This window comes from Myiozetetes cayanensis, unplaced genomic scaffold, assembly GCF_022539395.1.
Source record: "Myiozetetes cayanensis isolate MyiCay16 unplaced genomic scaffold, myiCay2020 scf1069, whole genome shotgun sequence".
Lineage (NCBI taxonomy): Eukaryota > Metazoa > Chordata > Aves > Passeriformes > Tyrannidae > Myiozetetes > Myiozetetes cayanensis.
In genome coordinates, this window is record NW_026086682.1 from 1 (window position 1) to 13,880 (window position 13,880).

Sequence of the window (13,880 nt, forward strand, 5' to 3'; positions counted from 1 at the left end):
ATTCCTCATTTTGGAGGTTCCCCCACGCTCTGGGACACCCCAATATCCTCATTTGGAGGTTCCCCGCCTGGGACCCCAATATCCTCATTTTGGAGGTTCCCCTAGCTCTGGGACACCCCAATATCCTCATTTTGGCAATATCCTCATTTTGGAGGTTCCCCATCGCTCCTAGGACACCCCAATATCCTCATTTTGGAGGTTCCCCCACTCTCTGGGACACCCCAATATCCTCATTTTGGCAATATCCTCATTTTGGAGGTTCCCCCACGCTCTGGGACACCCCAATATCCTCATTTTGGAGGTTCCCCCACGCTCTGGGACACCCCAATATCTCCCTGGGTTATGGTTTTTTGGTGGGGGGGGTCTCTCTCACATCCTCTACCCCTCCAGTACCCCCATGGGGGGGCATCCCCTGGGATTTTGGATGCCCCTGATGTTCCCTTTGAGGGGGTGTGGGGGGAGGTCCCTTACACCCAGTGCCCCCGTGGTGGGAGGGGTCATCTCCCACATCCTGGGTATCCCATTTTGGGGGTGGGGGGTGGGATCCCCTCGCTCCTGGGACACCCCAATATCCTCATTTTTGGCAATATCCTCATTTTGGAGGTTCCCCCATGCTCTGGGACACCCCAATATCCTCATTTTGGAGGTTCCCCCACGCTCTGGGACACCCCAATATCCTCATTTTGGAGGTTCCCCCACGCTCTGGGACCCCCCAATATCCTCATTTTGGAGGTTCCCCCTCGCTCTGGGACACCCCAATATCCTCATTTTGGCAATATCCTCATTTTGGAGGTTCCCCCACGCTCCTGGGACACCCCAATATCCTCATTTTGGAGGTTCCCCCTCGCTCTGGGACACCCCAATATCCTCATTTTGGCAATATCCTCATTTTGGAGGTTCCCCCACGCTCTGGGACACCCCAATATCCTCATTTTGGAGGTTCCCCCACGCTCTGGGACACCCCAATATCTCCCTGGGTTATGGTTTTTTGGGGTGTGTGTTTGTGTGTTTGGGGGGGGGTCTCTCTCACATCCTCTACCCCCCCAATACCCCCATGGGGGTCTCCCTGACCCTCCCATGTGTCCCCCCTTCCCAGAGCCGAGCCCGCCCCGCGGGGGTCCCTGGGGGTCCCTGAGCGGCCTCCCCCTCCCCCCCTGCCGTCTGCCGTGGGCTGGGCCGAGTTCCTGAACGCCTCGGGGGCTCCCGTGGCGAGGGGGCCGTGGCCCTGCTGACCCTCAGCGAGCAGGAGCAGCACGAGCTCTACGAGGCCGCGCGCCTCGTCCAGGGCGCCTTCCGCAAGTACCGGGTGCGTCAAACCCCCCTCCTGACACCCCAAAAACCCCCTCAGGACCCTCCCAGTCACTCCCTCTGACCTTGCTGACCCCCCTTTTGTGTCCCCCACCCCCATTTGTGTCCCCCTCCCCCATTTTGTGTCCCCCCTCTTTTATTCCCCCTCCCCAGGGTCGGAGGCTGAAGGAGCAGCAGGAGTTGGCGGCCGCCGTCATCCAGCGCTGCTACCGCAAGTACAAGCAGGTACTTTTGGGGAGACCCCAAAAACCCCCTCCTGAGCAACCCCAAACCCCCCCTCCCTCAGAGCCCCCCCTAAAGCCTCTCTCTCTGCCCCCACAAGCTGACCTGGATTGCTCTGAAGGTAACGGGGTTGTGGGGGGCCTCCCCCAAATTTTGGGGGGCTGTTTTGGAAGGGAGGGGGGGTCTGGACAATTTGGTACCCTCAGGTTCGGGGGGACGTCAGGGTGGGGGTGCCTGGGTGTTGGGAGAGCACCTGGATATTGGGGTCTTTGCCTGGGGGCCCTGTGACAACAGGGTGAGCCTAGGGTCCCTGTTTGGGGGACTGTGACACTGGGGTGACACTGGGGTGACCCTGAGGTGACCCTGAGGTGACCCTGAGGTGACATTGGGGTCCCCTGTTTGGGGTGCTGTGACACCGGGGTGAGCCCAGGGTCCCTGTTTGTAGTGCTGTGACCCTGAGGTGACCCTGGGGTGACACTGGGGTGACACTGGGGACCCTGTTCGGGGCGCTGTGACACTGAGGTGACCCTGAGGTGACCCTGAGGTGACACTGGGGTGACACTGGAGTGACACTGAGGTGACATTGGGGTCCCTATTCGGGGTGCTATGACCCTGAGGTGACCCTGGGGTGACCCTGAGGTGACCCTGGGGCCCCTATTCGGGGCGCTGTGACCCTGAGGTGACACTGAGGTGACACAGAGGTGACCCTGAGGTGACCCTGTGACCCCTATTCGGGGTGCTATGACCCTGAGGTGACCCTGAGGTGACCCTGAGATGACACTGGGTCCCCTATTCGGGGCGCTGTGACCCTGAGGTGACATTGGGGTGACCCTGAGGTGACATTGGGGTCCCTGTTCAGGGCACTATGACACTGAGGTGACCCTGAGGTGACCCTGAGGTGACCCTGGGGTGACCCTGGTGTGACCCTATGGCCCCTATTCGGGGTGCTGTGACCCTGAGGTGACCCTGAGGTGACCCTGGTGTGACCCTTAGGTGACCCTGTGGCCCCTATTCGGGGCACTGTGACCCTGAGGTGACCCTGGGGTGACCCTGAGGTGACCCTGAGGTGACCCTGGTGTGACTCTGAGGTGACCCTGGGGTGACCCTGAGGTGTCCCTGAGGTGACATTGGGGTCCCTGTTTGGGGTGCTGTGACCCTGAGGTGACCCTGAGGTGACCCTGAGGTGACCCTGGGGTGACACTGAGGTGACATTGGGGTCCCTGTTTGGGGTGCTGTGACCCTGAGGTGACCCTGGGGTGACCCTGGTGTGACCCTGTGGCCCCTGTTCGGGGCACTGTGACCCTGGGGTGACACTGGGGTGACACTGGGGTGACACTGGGGTGACATTGGGGTCCCTGTTTGGGGTACTGTGACACTGAGGTGACACTGAGATGACACTGGGTCCCCTATTCGGGGCGCTGTGACCCTGAGGTGACCCTGGGGTGACACTGGGGTGACATTGGGGTCCCTGTTTGGGGCGCTGTGACCCTGGGGTGACACCGAGGTGACATTGGGGTGACATTGGGGTGACCCTGGGGTGACCCTGAGGTGACCCTGTGGCCCCTGTTTTGGGCGCTGTGACCCTGAGGTGACCTTGGGGTGACCCTGGTGTGACCCTGTGACCCCTATTGGGGGCGCTGTGACACTGAGGTGATATTGGGGTCCCCTATTTGGGGCACTGTGACACTGAGGTGACCCTGAGGTGACCCTGAGTGACCCTGAGGTGACCCTGAGGTGACATTGGGGTCCCCTATTTGGGGCACTGTGACACTGAGGTGACCCTGAGGTGACCCTGAGGTGACCCTGGCGTGACCCTGGCGTGACCCTATAACCCCTATTCGGTGCACCGTGACCCCGTCGTGCCCCGCAGGCTCTGAGGGTTGTCCCCTCTGTGTCTGTCCCCCCCTCCCAGTTTGCCCTGTTCCAGCGGATGACGCAGGCCGCCATCCTGATCCAGAGCAAGTTCCGGAGCTACGCGGAGCAGAAGCGTTTCCAGCGGCGCCGGCGCGCGGCCGTGCTCATCCAGCAGCGCTTCCGCAGCCTCCGGCAGCACCGGTGGGGGACCTGGGGGTGGAAATGGGGACACTGGGGGGGTAATGAAGGGACAGAGGAGGGTCCTTACCCTTCCCTCTTCTTTTTTTTTTAATTTTTAATTCACCAGGAGCACCTTCCTCACCCTCAAGCAGGACCAGGCGGCGCGGAAGATCATGAGGTTCCTGCGGCGCTGCCGCCACCGGTGCGGGGTTGGGGGGACACGGCAGGGACACCCTGGGGGGACACACAGAGGGACAGGGGGGTGGTGGGGGGACAGTGACAATTCTGGAGAGCCTGGGGGCACTGAGGGAGTCCCTCAGCAGAGCCCACCCTGCCCTAAACCCCTCCTGCCCCTAAACCCACATTGCCTCCCCCAGGATGGAGGAGCTGAAGCAGAACAAGGAGGTGGACAGTTTACAGACGCGGGGCCTGGCCTCGTGACTCCCCACCCCACCACGGGGACCCCAGGCATCGTGGGGCTCCCCCACCAACGGGGGGATACAGGGGGCTTCACTCCTGTGTGTCCCCCCCGCCACCCCCAAGGCTTTCAGTGTGTCCGGGTCCCCAGGGGGCTCGTGGGGAGGGGCAGGCAGAGCCACCCCACGCCCCTCCCCACCTGCCCTTGCCCCGCATGCCCCATTCCCCATCCCCATCCCAGCCCCTCCTGTGGGCTGTTTGTACAAAGTCCCATTAAAAAAAACCGAGGAAATGGGAAAAAATAAATTAAAAAAAAATAAAATAAAAAAGACGTGACAGGTTGTGTGCGGGGTTGGGGGCTGGGGGGCTTTGTGGGGGAGGGAGGGGGAGACTTTTTTGGGAAGGAGGTGGAGGGGAATGGAGGGGACGCGGCCCCTTTAAATGGAGGACACGCCCATTTTTACTACACCACGCCCATTCTAGAGGAGGCCACGCCCCCTCCCCGCGGTGACGCAGCACGGCGGGGGGCGTGGCCCCGCCGCCCCGTCGCAAGATGGCGGAGCTGGACCTGCTGGGCTCCATCCTGAGCTCCATGGAGCGGCCGCCCTCGGCCGCCGACGGCGAGGCCCGGCGGCGGGCGCGGGGTCAGCGGGGACCGCGGAAAGGGGGGAGCGGGAGGGCGGCGAGCGGCGGGAGGTGCGGGGGGGAAGGCGGGGAGGAAGGGAAGGGAAGAGAAGAGGGCGGTGCGTCCCGGCCTTCGCCCTCACCGCCCTCCGCCATCCCCTCACGGCTGGCCACGCCCCTCCTCTGATAGCCACGCCCCTCGCTTCGCTGATTGGCTGGGCAAACCCAGCAGGCTCCTCCCCCCCTGTTCAGACCCCGCCCCCACATTCTCCCCTTTCAAGGGGTTTTATTTGGGGTCTTGTGGAATTCTCTGACCCCCTCACCCCAGAACAAGCCGCTCGTGTGAAGAAGCTGCAGGAGCAGGAGAAGCGCCAGAAAGTCGAGTTCAGGAAGAGGGTGAGCACCTCCCCACCCCCTCCTTGTTACCTGAGTGTGTCCCCCACCCCACCCCCAAATTCCTGACCCCCTCATCCCCAGATGGAGCAGGAGGTGTCCCAGTTCATCCAGGCCACTGGGGAGCCCCGGCGCCGCTTCCAGCCCATGAACAAGATCGAGAGGAGCATCCTGTGAGGGGGCACTGGGAGGGCACTGGGAGGCACTGGGAGGGCACTGGCGGCACTGGGAGGGCACTGGGAGGGCACTGGAGGGCACTGGGAGGGCACTGGGAGGGCACTGGGGGCACTGGGAGGGCACTGGGAGGGCACTGGGGAGCACTGGGGGCACTGGGAGGGCACTGGCGGCACTGGGAGGGCACTGGGAGGGCACTGGGAGGGCACTGGGAGGGCACTGGGAGGGCACTGGGAGGGCACTGGGAGGGCACTGGGGATTGCTTTGGCCAATGAGGGGGCAATAGGGGGCACTCCGTGCACTGGGGACGCTGAGGGGGTACTGGGGACGTGGGAATTGGTGGGGGGCATGTTGGGAGGACACTGGGGGGATGTTGGGGACACTGGGAGGGACACTGGGAGGGCACTGGTGGCACTGGGAGGGCACTGGGAGGGCACTGGGAGGGCACTGGGGGGATTGCTTTGGCCAATGAGGGGGCAATAGGGGGCACTCCTTGCAGTGGGGACGCTGAGGGGGTACTGGGGACGTGGGAATTGGTGGTGGGGATGTTGGGAGGACACTGGGGGATGTTGGGGACACTGGGAGGATACTGGAGGACACTGGGAGGACACTGGGAGGGCACTGGGAGGGCACTGGGGGGATTGCTTTGGCCAATGAGGGGTCAATAGGGGGGTACTCAGTGCACTGGGGACGCTGAGGGGTACTGGGGACGTGGGAATTGGTGGTGGGAGGCATTGGGAGGACACTGGGGGGATGTTGGGGACACTGGGAGGGCACTGGGAGGGCACTGGGAGGGCACTGGGGGATTGCTTTGGCCAATGAGGGGGCAACAGGGGGTACTCCTTGCACTGGGGGACGCTGAGGGGGCACTGGGGACATGGGAATGTGTTGGTGGGGGATGTTGGGGACACTGGGGATACTGGGAATGCTGGGGGTCCTGGGTGGCCGGGGACCCTCAGGGGTCAGCTGGGGGACACGTCCGTGTCGTTGCAGGCACTGACGTGGCCGAGGTGGTCGGGCTGACGTCGTTCTCGCCCGGGGACCAGCGAGGACAATCGTTACTGCTATGGTGTTCAAAAAGGTGGGGCAGGTGGGCAGAGGGTGAGGGAGGACAACTGTCAGTGTCCCCAGGGTTCTGGGAACAGGGGGACGGCAGCAGGGTGGCAGGAGAGGGGGGGCACACGGGTGGACAGCGTGGGTGTCACCAGGGACAAGAGGGGAGGTGACAGGGGGCACAGGGGAGGTGGGCAGGGGGAAACGGGGGAGGTGACACCCTGGGTGTCCCCATGGACACGAGGGGAGGTGGCAGGGGATGGTGACACCCTGGGTGTCCCCAGGGACACAGGGGGAGGTGGCAGGGGGTGGTGACACCTGGGTGTCCTCATGAACAGGAGGGAGGTGATAGGGTGGTGACACCTGGGTGTCCCCAATGACACTGAGGGAGGTGGCAGGGGTGGTGACACCCTGGGTGTCCCCAGGGCACAGAGGAGGCAGGGTGGTGACACTCTAGGTGTCTCCAGGGACAGGAGGGAGGTGACAGGGGGTGGTGACACCCTGGGTGTCCCCAGGGACGACAAAGGAGGTGACAGGGGTAGGTGACACCTGGGTGTCCCCAGGGACAGAGGGGAGGTGACAGGGGTGGTGACACTGCTGGGTGTCCCCAGGGACAGGAGGGGAGGTGGCAGGGGGTGACACCCTGGGTGTCCCCAGGGACAGGAGGGGAAGTGACAGGGGGGGTGACATCATGGGTGTCCCCAATGACACGAGGGGAGGTGGCAGGGGGGGGCACAGGGGGTGGTGACACCCTGGGTGTCCCCAGGGACATGAGGGGAGGTGGCAGGGGGGGCACAGGGGGTGGTGACACCGTGGGTGACCCCAGGGACAGGAGGGGAGGTGGCCGGGGTGGTGACACCCTGGGTGTCCCCAGGGACACAAAGGGAGGTGACAGGGGGGACACAGGGGGGTGGTGACACCCTGGGTGTCCCCAATGACACGAGGGGAGTTGGCAGGGGGGACACAGGGGGTGGTGACACCCTGGGTGTCCCCAATGACACGAGGGGAGTTGGCAGGGGGACACAGGGTGGTGACACTCTGGGTGTCCCCAGGGACAGGAGGGAGGTGAGACAGGAGGGGTGACACCTTGGGTGTCCCCAGGGACAGGAGGGGAGGTGGCAGAGGGGGTGACACCCTGGGTGTCCCCAGGGACACAGGGGAAGGTGGCAGGGGTGGTGACACCCTGGGTGTCCCCAGGGACACAGGGGGAGGTGGCAGGGGGGCACAGGGGTGGGTGACACCCTGGGTGTCCCCTAATGACACGAGGGAGGTGGCAGGGTGGTGACACCTGGGTGTCCCAATGACATGAGGGGAGGTGACAGGGGGGGCACACGGGGGTGGTGACACTGTGGGTGTCCCCAGGGACACGAGGGGAGGTGACAGGGGGTGGTGACACCCTGGGTGTCCCCAATGACACGAGGGGAGGTGGCAGGGGTGGTGACAGCTTGGGTGTCCCCAGGGACACGAGGGGGGGTGGCAGAGGGGGTGGTGACACCCTGGGTGTCCCCAGGGACAGGAGGGGAGGTGGCAGGGGGTGGTGACACCCTGGGTGTCCCCAGGGACAGGAGGGGAGGTGGACAGGAGGGGGTGACACCTGGGTGTCCTCAGAGACACGAGGGGAGGTGGCAGGGGGTGACACCCTGGGTGTCCCCAGTGACACGAGGGGAGGTGGCAGGGGGAGGTGACACCCTGGGTGTCCCTACAGACAGGAGGGGAGGTGGCAGGGGGTGGTGACACCCTGGGTGTCCCCAGGGACAGGAGGGGAGGTGGCAGGGGGTGGTGACACCCTGGGTGTCCCCAGTGACACGAGGGGAGGTGGCAGGGGGTGGTGACACCCTGGGTGTCCCCAGGGACAGGAGGGGAGGTGGCAGGGGGGCACAACAGGGGAGGTGACACCCTGGGTGTCCCCAGGGACACGAGGGAGGTGGCAGGGACAGGGTGGTGACACCCTAGGTGTCCCCAGTGACACGAGGAGGTGGCAGGGGGTGGTGACACCCTGGGTGTCCCCAGGGACAGAGAGGAGGTGGCAGAGGGTGGTGACACCTAGGTGTCCCCAATGACACGAGGGAGGTGGCAGGGGTGGTGACACCCTGGGTGTCCCCAGGGACACAGGGGAGGTGGCAGGGGGTGGTGACACCCTGGGTGTCCCCAGGGACAGGAGGGGAGGTGACAGGGGGTGGTGACACCCTGGGTGTCCCCAGGGACACAAGGGGAGGTGGCAGGGGGTGGTGACACCCTGGGTGTCCCCAGGGACAGGAGGGGAGGTGGCAGGGGGTGGTGACACCCTGGGTGTCCCCAGGGACAGGAGGGGAGGTGACAGGGGGTGGTGACACCCTGGGTGTCCCCAGGGACACAGGGAGGGGAGGTGACACCTGGGTGTCCCAATGACATGAGGGAGTGACAGGGTGGTGACACCCTGGGTGTCCCCAGGGACAGGAGGGGAGGTGGCAGGAGGGGGTGACACCCTGGGTGTCCCCAGGGACACGAGGGGAGGTGGCAGGGGGTGGTGACACCCTGGGTGTCCCCAATGACACGAGGGGAGGTGACAGGGGGGGCACACGGGGGTGGTGACACCCTGGGTGTCCCCAGGGACACGAGGGGAGGTGACAGGGGGTGGTGACACCCTGGGTGTCCCCAGGGACATGAGGGGAGGTGACAGAGGTGGCAGAGGGGTGGTGACACCTGGGTGTCCCCAGGGACACTAGAGGGAGGTGGCAGGGGGGGTGACACCCTGGGTGTCCCCAGGGACAGGAGGGGAGGTGGCAGGGGGAGGTGACACCCTGGGTGTCCCCAGGGACACGAGGGGAGGTGGCAGGGGGTGGTGACACCCTGGATGTCCCCAGGAGTTCGCGCCGTCGGACGAGGAGCTGGACGCGTACCGGCGGGGGGAGGAGTGGGACCCCGCCCTGGCCGAGGAGCGGCGACGCCTCCGGGTAGGCGGGGCTTAAAAGGGCGTGGCCGAGGGGTGTTGTGGCCTGAGCTGACTTTGGGGGCGTGGCCTATGTGGGTGTGGCAGGAAGGTTGGGCCCCACCCAAGGCCCCTCCTATTGACCTGGAGTGGGCGGAGTTTGTCGTCACGAGGGGGGAGGGGCTCTGTGCTGACGCCCCTCCCCCCCCCCAGGAGTTGGCGGCGCAGCAGGAGGAGGCGGAGCTTGAGCGAGGCCCCGCCCCCCCGGGGCCCCCAAACGATTACAAGGACAAATACCGGCACCTGATTGGCTCGGACGCCGCCAAAGCCGCCGCCCGCACCATGGAGGCCAACAAGGCCTATGGGTGTGGTGAGTTGGGGAGGGGGTCCTTGGGGGTCTCGAGGGGGCCACAACACCCAGGAAGGCAGGGGGTCCTTGGTGGGTGGGAGGCTCTTGGTGGGGGTCACAACACCCAGGAAGGTGTGTGGGGGGGTCTTTGGGAGGGGGTCTTGGGGGGATCACTTGGGGAGGGTCTGGGGGGTCCTTGGGGAGGGGTCTTGGTGGGGCCACAACACCCAGGAAGGTGTGGGGAGGTCCTTGGGGAGGGGTCTTGGGGGCCACAACACCCAGGAAGGCGTGGGGGTCCTTGGGGAGGTTCTTGGTGGGGTCACAACACCCAGGAAGGCGTGGGGGGTCCTTGGGGGAGGGGGGTCTTGGGAGAGCCACAACACCCAGGAAGGTGGGGTCTGGGGGGTCCTTGGGGGCCACAACACCCAGGAAGGCGTGGGAGGGGGTCCTTGAGGGAGGGGGTCTGTGGGGGCCACAACACCCAGGAAGGTGTGAGGGGGTCCTTGGGGAGGGGTCTTGGGGGACCACAACACCCAGGAAGGTGTGGGGGGCTTGGGGGGGGTGCTTGGTGGGGGCCACAACACCCAGGAAGGCGGTTGGGGGTCCTTGGGGAGGGGGTCTTGGTGGAGCCACAACACCCAGGAAGGTGTGGGGGGTCCTTGGGGGGGCTGGGAGGGGTCTTGGGGGGCCACAACACCCAGGAAGGCGTGAGGGGTCCCTAGGGGAGGGGGTCTTGGTGGGGCCACAACACCCAGGAAGGCGTGGGGGTCCTTGGGGGAGGGGGTCTTGGGGAGTCACAACACCCAGGAAGGCGTGAGGGTCCTGGGAGGGGGTCTTGGGGGGTCCTTGGGGAGGGGGTCTTGGAGAGGCCACAACACCCAGGAAGGTGTGAGGGGTGTCACTTGGGGAGGGGGTCTTGGGGGCCACAACACCCAGGAAGGTGTGGGGTCTTTGGGGAGGGGGTCTTAGTGGGGCCACAACACCCAGGAAGGTGTGGGGGGTCCTATGGGGGTAGGGGTCTTGGGGGTCACAACACCCAGGAAGGTGTGGGGGTCCTTGGGGAGTGGGGGTCTTGGGGGTCACAACACCCAGGAAGGTGTGGGGGTCCTTGGGGAGGGGGTCTTGGTGGGGTCACAACACCCAGGAAGGCGTTGGGGGTCCTTGGGAGGGGGTCTTGTGGGGGGTCCTCTGGGGAGGGGGTTTGGGGGGGTCACAACACCCAGGAAGGTGTGGGGGGTCCTTGGGGAGGGGTCTTGTGGGGGGTCCTTGGGGAGGGGGTCTTGGGGGGTCACAACACCCAGGAAGGCGTTGGGGGGGTGTCCTGGACACCTTGGGGAGCTGTTGGGGTGGCCCCCAACAGCTGAGCTCCCTGTGGGGGTCTGTGGGGGTGCTGGGGTCCTGGTGGATGCCCTCCTGTGGGGGTCTGTGGGGTCCTGGGTCTGGTAGATGCCTCGACCCCCTGTGCCCTCCCCGCAGTGCCGGTGGCCAACAAGCGGGACACGCGCTCCATCGAGGAGGCCATGAACGAGATCCGGGCCAAGAAGCGGCTGCGGCAGGCGGAGGACGAGGGGGGGCCGGAGGGTCCCTAGGGGCCCTCAGCGTGATGGGAGGGGATGCACCCCTGGGTGGGTGGGGAGGGGGTGGGGGTTATTTAACAGTGTGGGGAGAGCGGTGGCGACGTGATAAAAACACCTCGGCTCCTGGGAAGGGTCCCTCTGAGTGTTTGTTTTGGGGACCCCCCTCATTTCCTGGGGGGGTTGTGGGGGTGTTCCGTGCCTCTCCTCACCCTCCCCCAAACCAACCAAACAAACAAAGAGTTTGGGGGGGCTCGTGGTGCTTCAGAGTTTTATTGAGGGGGTCGGGGGAGCGACCCCAGGGTGGGTTCTGTCGCCCCTCCCCCTCCTACTTGGCCTGGGGGTCACTGGGGGATGTGGGGTCAAAGGGGTGACCCAGGGTCAGGGAGGTCAGCAGGGGAGGGGAGGGAGAACACGGGGGCACACAGGGGATGAGGACGCTCCGGGCAGGGTAGATGGGGATGGGTTTTGGGGACCCTCCCCCAACTCCCCAGGGTCTCCCCAGCTCCCGTGGGGATGTGGGGTCAGAGGGTGGGGGGATGTGGGGACACAGGGTGGGGGATGAAAATGTGAGGTCACAGGATGAAAATGTGGGGTCAGAGGGTGGGGGATGAAAATGTGGGGTCACAGGGTGGGGATTTTGGGGGCACAGGGTGGGAGGATGTGAGGACTCCAGGGATGGGGGATGTGGGACACAGGGTGGGGATTTGGGGTCAGAGGGTGGGATGTGGGGTCACAGGGTGGGGATGTGGGGACACAGGGTGGGGGATGAACATGTGGGGACACAGGGTGGAGGTGGGGGACAGGGTGGGGATGTGTGGGACACAGGGTGGGGATGAAATGTGAGGTCACAGGGTGGGGGATGAAAATGTGGGGACACAGGGTGGGGGAGATGTGGGGACACAGGGTGGGGGATGAAAATGTGGGGTCACAGGGTGGGGGATGTGGGGACACAGGGTGGGGGATGAAAATGTGGGGTCACAGGGTGGGGGATGAAGAATGTGGGGTCACAGGGTGGGGATGTGGGGACACAGGGTGGGGATGTGGAGTCACAGGGTGGGGATGGAGAATTGTGGGGTCACAGGGTGGGGGATGTGGGGGACACTTGGGGTACTGAGGATGTGGGGGTCACAGGGTGGGGGATGTGGGGACACAGGGTGGGGGGAGTGTGGGGTCACAGGTGGGGGGATGTGCAGGGCACAGGGTGGGGGATGAAGTGTGGGGTCACAGGGTGGGGATGTGGGGGTGCACAGGGTGGGGGACTAGAGGATGTGGGGTCTACAGGATGAAAATGTGGGGTCACAGGGTGGGGGATGTGGGGACACAGGGTGGGGGGATGTGAGGACACCTGAAGACTCGCCCCTGGGTGGGCTCGGTGGTGGGGATTGGCACAGGGGGGTCACAGGAGGAATCACATCTGGGTTGGCTCGGGGGTGGGGGTGTCACACAGGGATTGGCACGAGGATCCCCAGGAGGAATCACATCTGGATGGACTCAGGGACAGGGGTGTCACACAGGGATTTGGGGTCACAGGAGGAGTCACAACTGGATCAGCTCGGGGACGGGGGTGTCACACACAGGGGGTCACAGGGGGTCTTACACCTGGATGGACTCGGTGACAGGGGTGTCACACAGGGATCTACTCAAGGATTCCCAGGGACTCACGCCTGGATGGACTCGGTGACAGGGGTGTCACACAGGGGGTGACAGGGGTGTCACACAGGGATTTACTCAAGGATTCCTGGGGGGAATCACATCTGGATCAGCTCAGGGATGGTGTCACACACAGGGATTGGCACAGGGGGTCACAGGGGGTCTTACACCTGGATGGAGTCGGTGACAGGGGTGTCACACAGGGGGTGACAGGGGTGTCACACAGAGGGTGACAGGGGTGGCACACAGGGGGTGACAGGGGTGTCACACAGGGATTTACTCGAGGATTCCCAGGGGACTCAGTGACAGGAGTGTCACACACAGGGATTTGCACAAGGATCCACAGGAGGAATCACATCTGGATGGACTCGGGGATGGGAGTGTCACACACAGGGATTTGGACGAGGATCCACGGGAGGAATCACATCTGGATCAGCTCAGGGATGGTGTCACACACAGGGGGTCACAGGGGGTCTTACACCTGGATGGACTCGGTGACAGGGGTGTCACACAGGGATTTACTCGAGGATTCCGGGGGGGACTCACGCCTGGATGGACTCGGTGACAGGGGTGTCACACAGGGATTTGATGAGGATCCCAGGAGGAATCACATCTGGATGGACTCGGGGACGAGGGTGTCACACACAGGAATTGGCACGAGGGGTCACAGGAGGAGTCACATCTGGATCAGCTCAGGGATGGGGGTCTCATACACAGGGGGTCACAGGGGGTCTTACACCTGGATGGACTCGGTGACAGGGGTGTCACACAGGGGGTGACAGGGATGTCACACAGGGATTTGGACGAGGATCCACAGGAGGAGTCACATCTGGATGGGCTCAGGGACGGGGGTGTCACACACAGGGATTTGGATGAGGATCCACAGGAGGAATCACATCTGGATGGACTCAGGGAAGGGTGTCACACACAGGGATTGGCACAGGGGGTCACAGGAGGAGTCACATCTGGATCGACTCAGGGATGGTGTCACACACAGGGATTGGCACAGGGGGTCACAGGGGATCTTACACCTGGATGGACTCGGTGACAGGGGTGTCACACAGGGATTGGCACAGGGGGTCACAGGAGGAGTCACATCTGGATCAGCTCGGGGACGGGAGTGTCACACAAGGATTTACTCAAGGATTCCCAGGGGACTCGGTGACAGGGG

The 13,880-nt window shown here is 64.4% G+C and overlaps 2 protein-coding genes and 1 long non-coding RNA gene across 4 annotated transcripts; all 3 read left to right on the plus strand.

Annotated features, from left to right (window-relative positions):
- The first annotated feature begins 107 nt into the window (after window positions 1-107).
- On the plus strand, window positions 108-998 carry LOC126635088 (uncharacterized). Of its 2 annotated transcripts, none has more exons than XR_007627492.1 (3): window positions 108-154; window positions 199-301; window positions 604-998. It is a non-coding gene; the product is annotated as an uncharacterized LOC126635088 (long non-coding RNA). The 2 variants fall into 2 exon arrangements; XR_007627493.1 differs by having other exon boundaries at window positions 199-258.
- A 93-nt stretch (window positions 999-1,091) lies between these two features.
- LOC126635087 (calmodulin-binding transcription activator 2-like) lies at window positions 1,092-4,031 on the plus strand (the record flags this gene model as incomplete). Its single annotated transcript, XM_050306023.1, is given in 7 exon segments — window positions 1,092-1,194; window positions 1,197-1,306; window positions 1,462-1,533; window positions 1,631-1,651; window positions 3,443-3,585; window positions 3,692-3,766; window positions 3,942-4,031. Coding segments are annotated over 7 exon segments (588 nt in total), but the record flags the coding sequence as incomplete, so codon positions are not given.
- A 479-nt stretch (window positions 4,032-4,510) lies between these two features.
- On the plus strand, window positions 4,511-11,071 carry SPAG7 (sperm associated antigen 7). Its single transcript, XM_050306022.1, is given in 8 exon segments — window positions 4,511-4,625; window positions 4,934-5,001; window positions 5,083-5,179; window positions 6,166-6,236; window positions 6,239-6,253; window positions 9,069-9,158; window positions 9,347-9,503; window positions 10,959-11,071. Coding segments are annotated over 8 exon segments (702 nt in total). The 5' UTR covers window positions 4,511-4,534.
- Window positions 11,072-13,880: the final 2,809 nt, after the last annotated feature.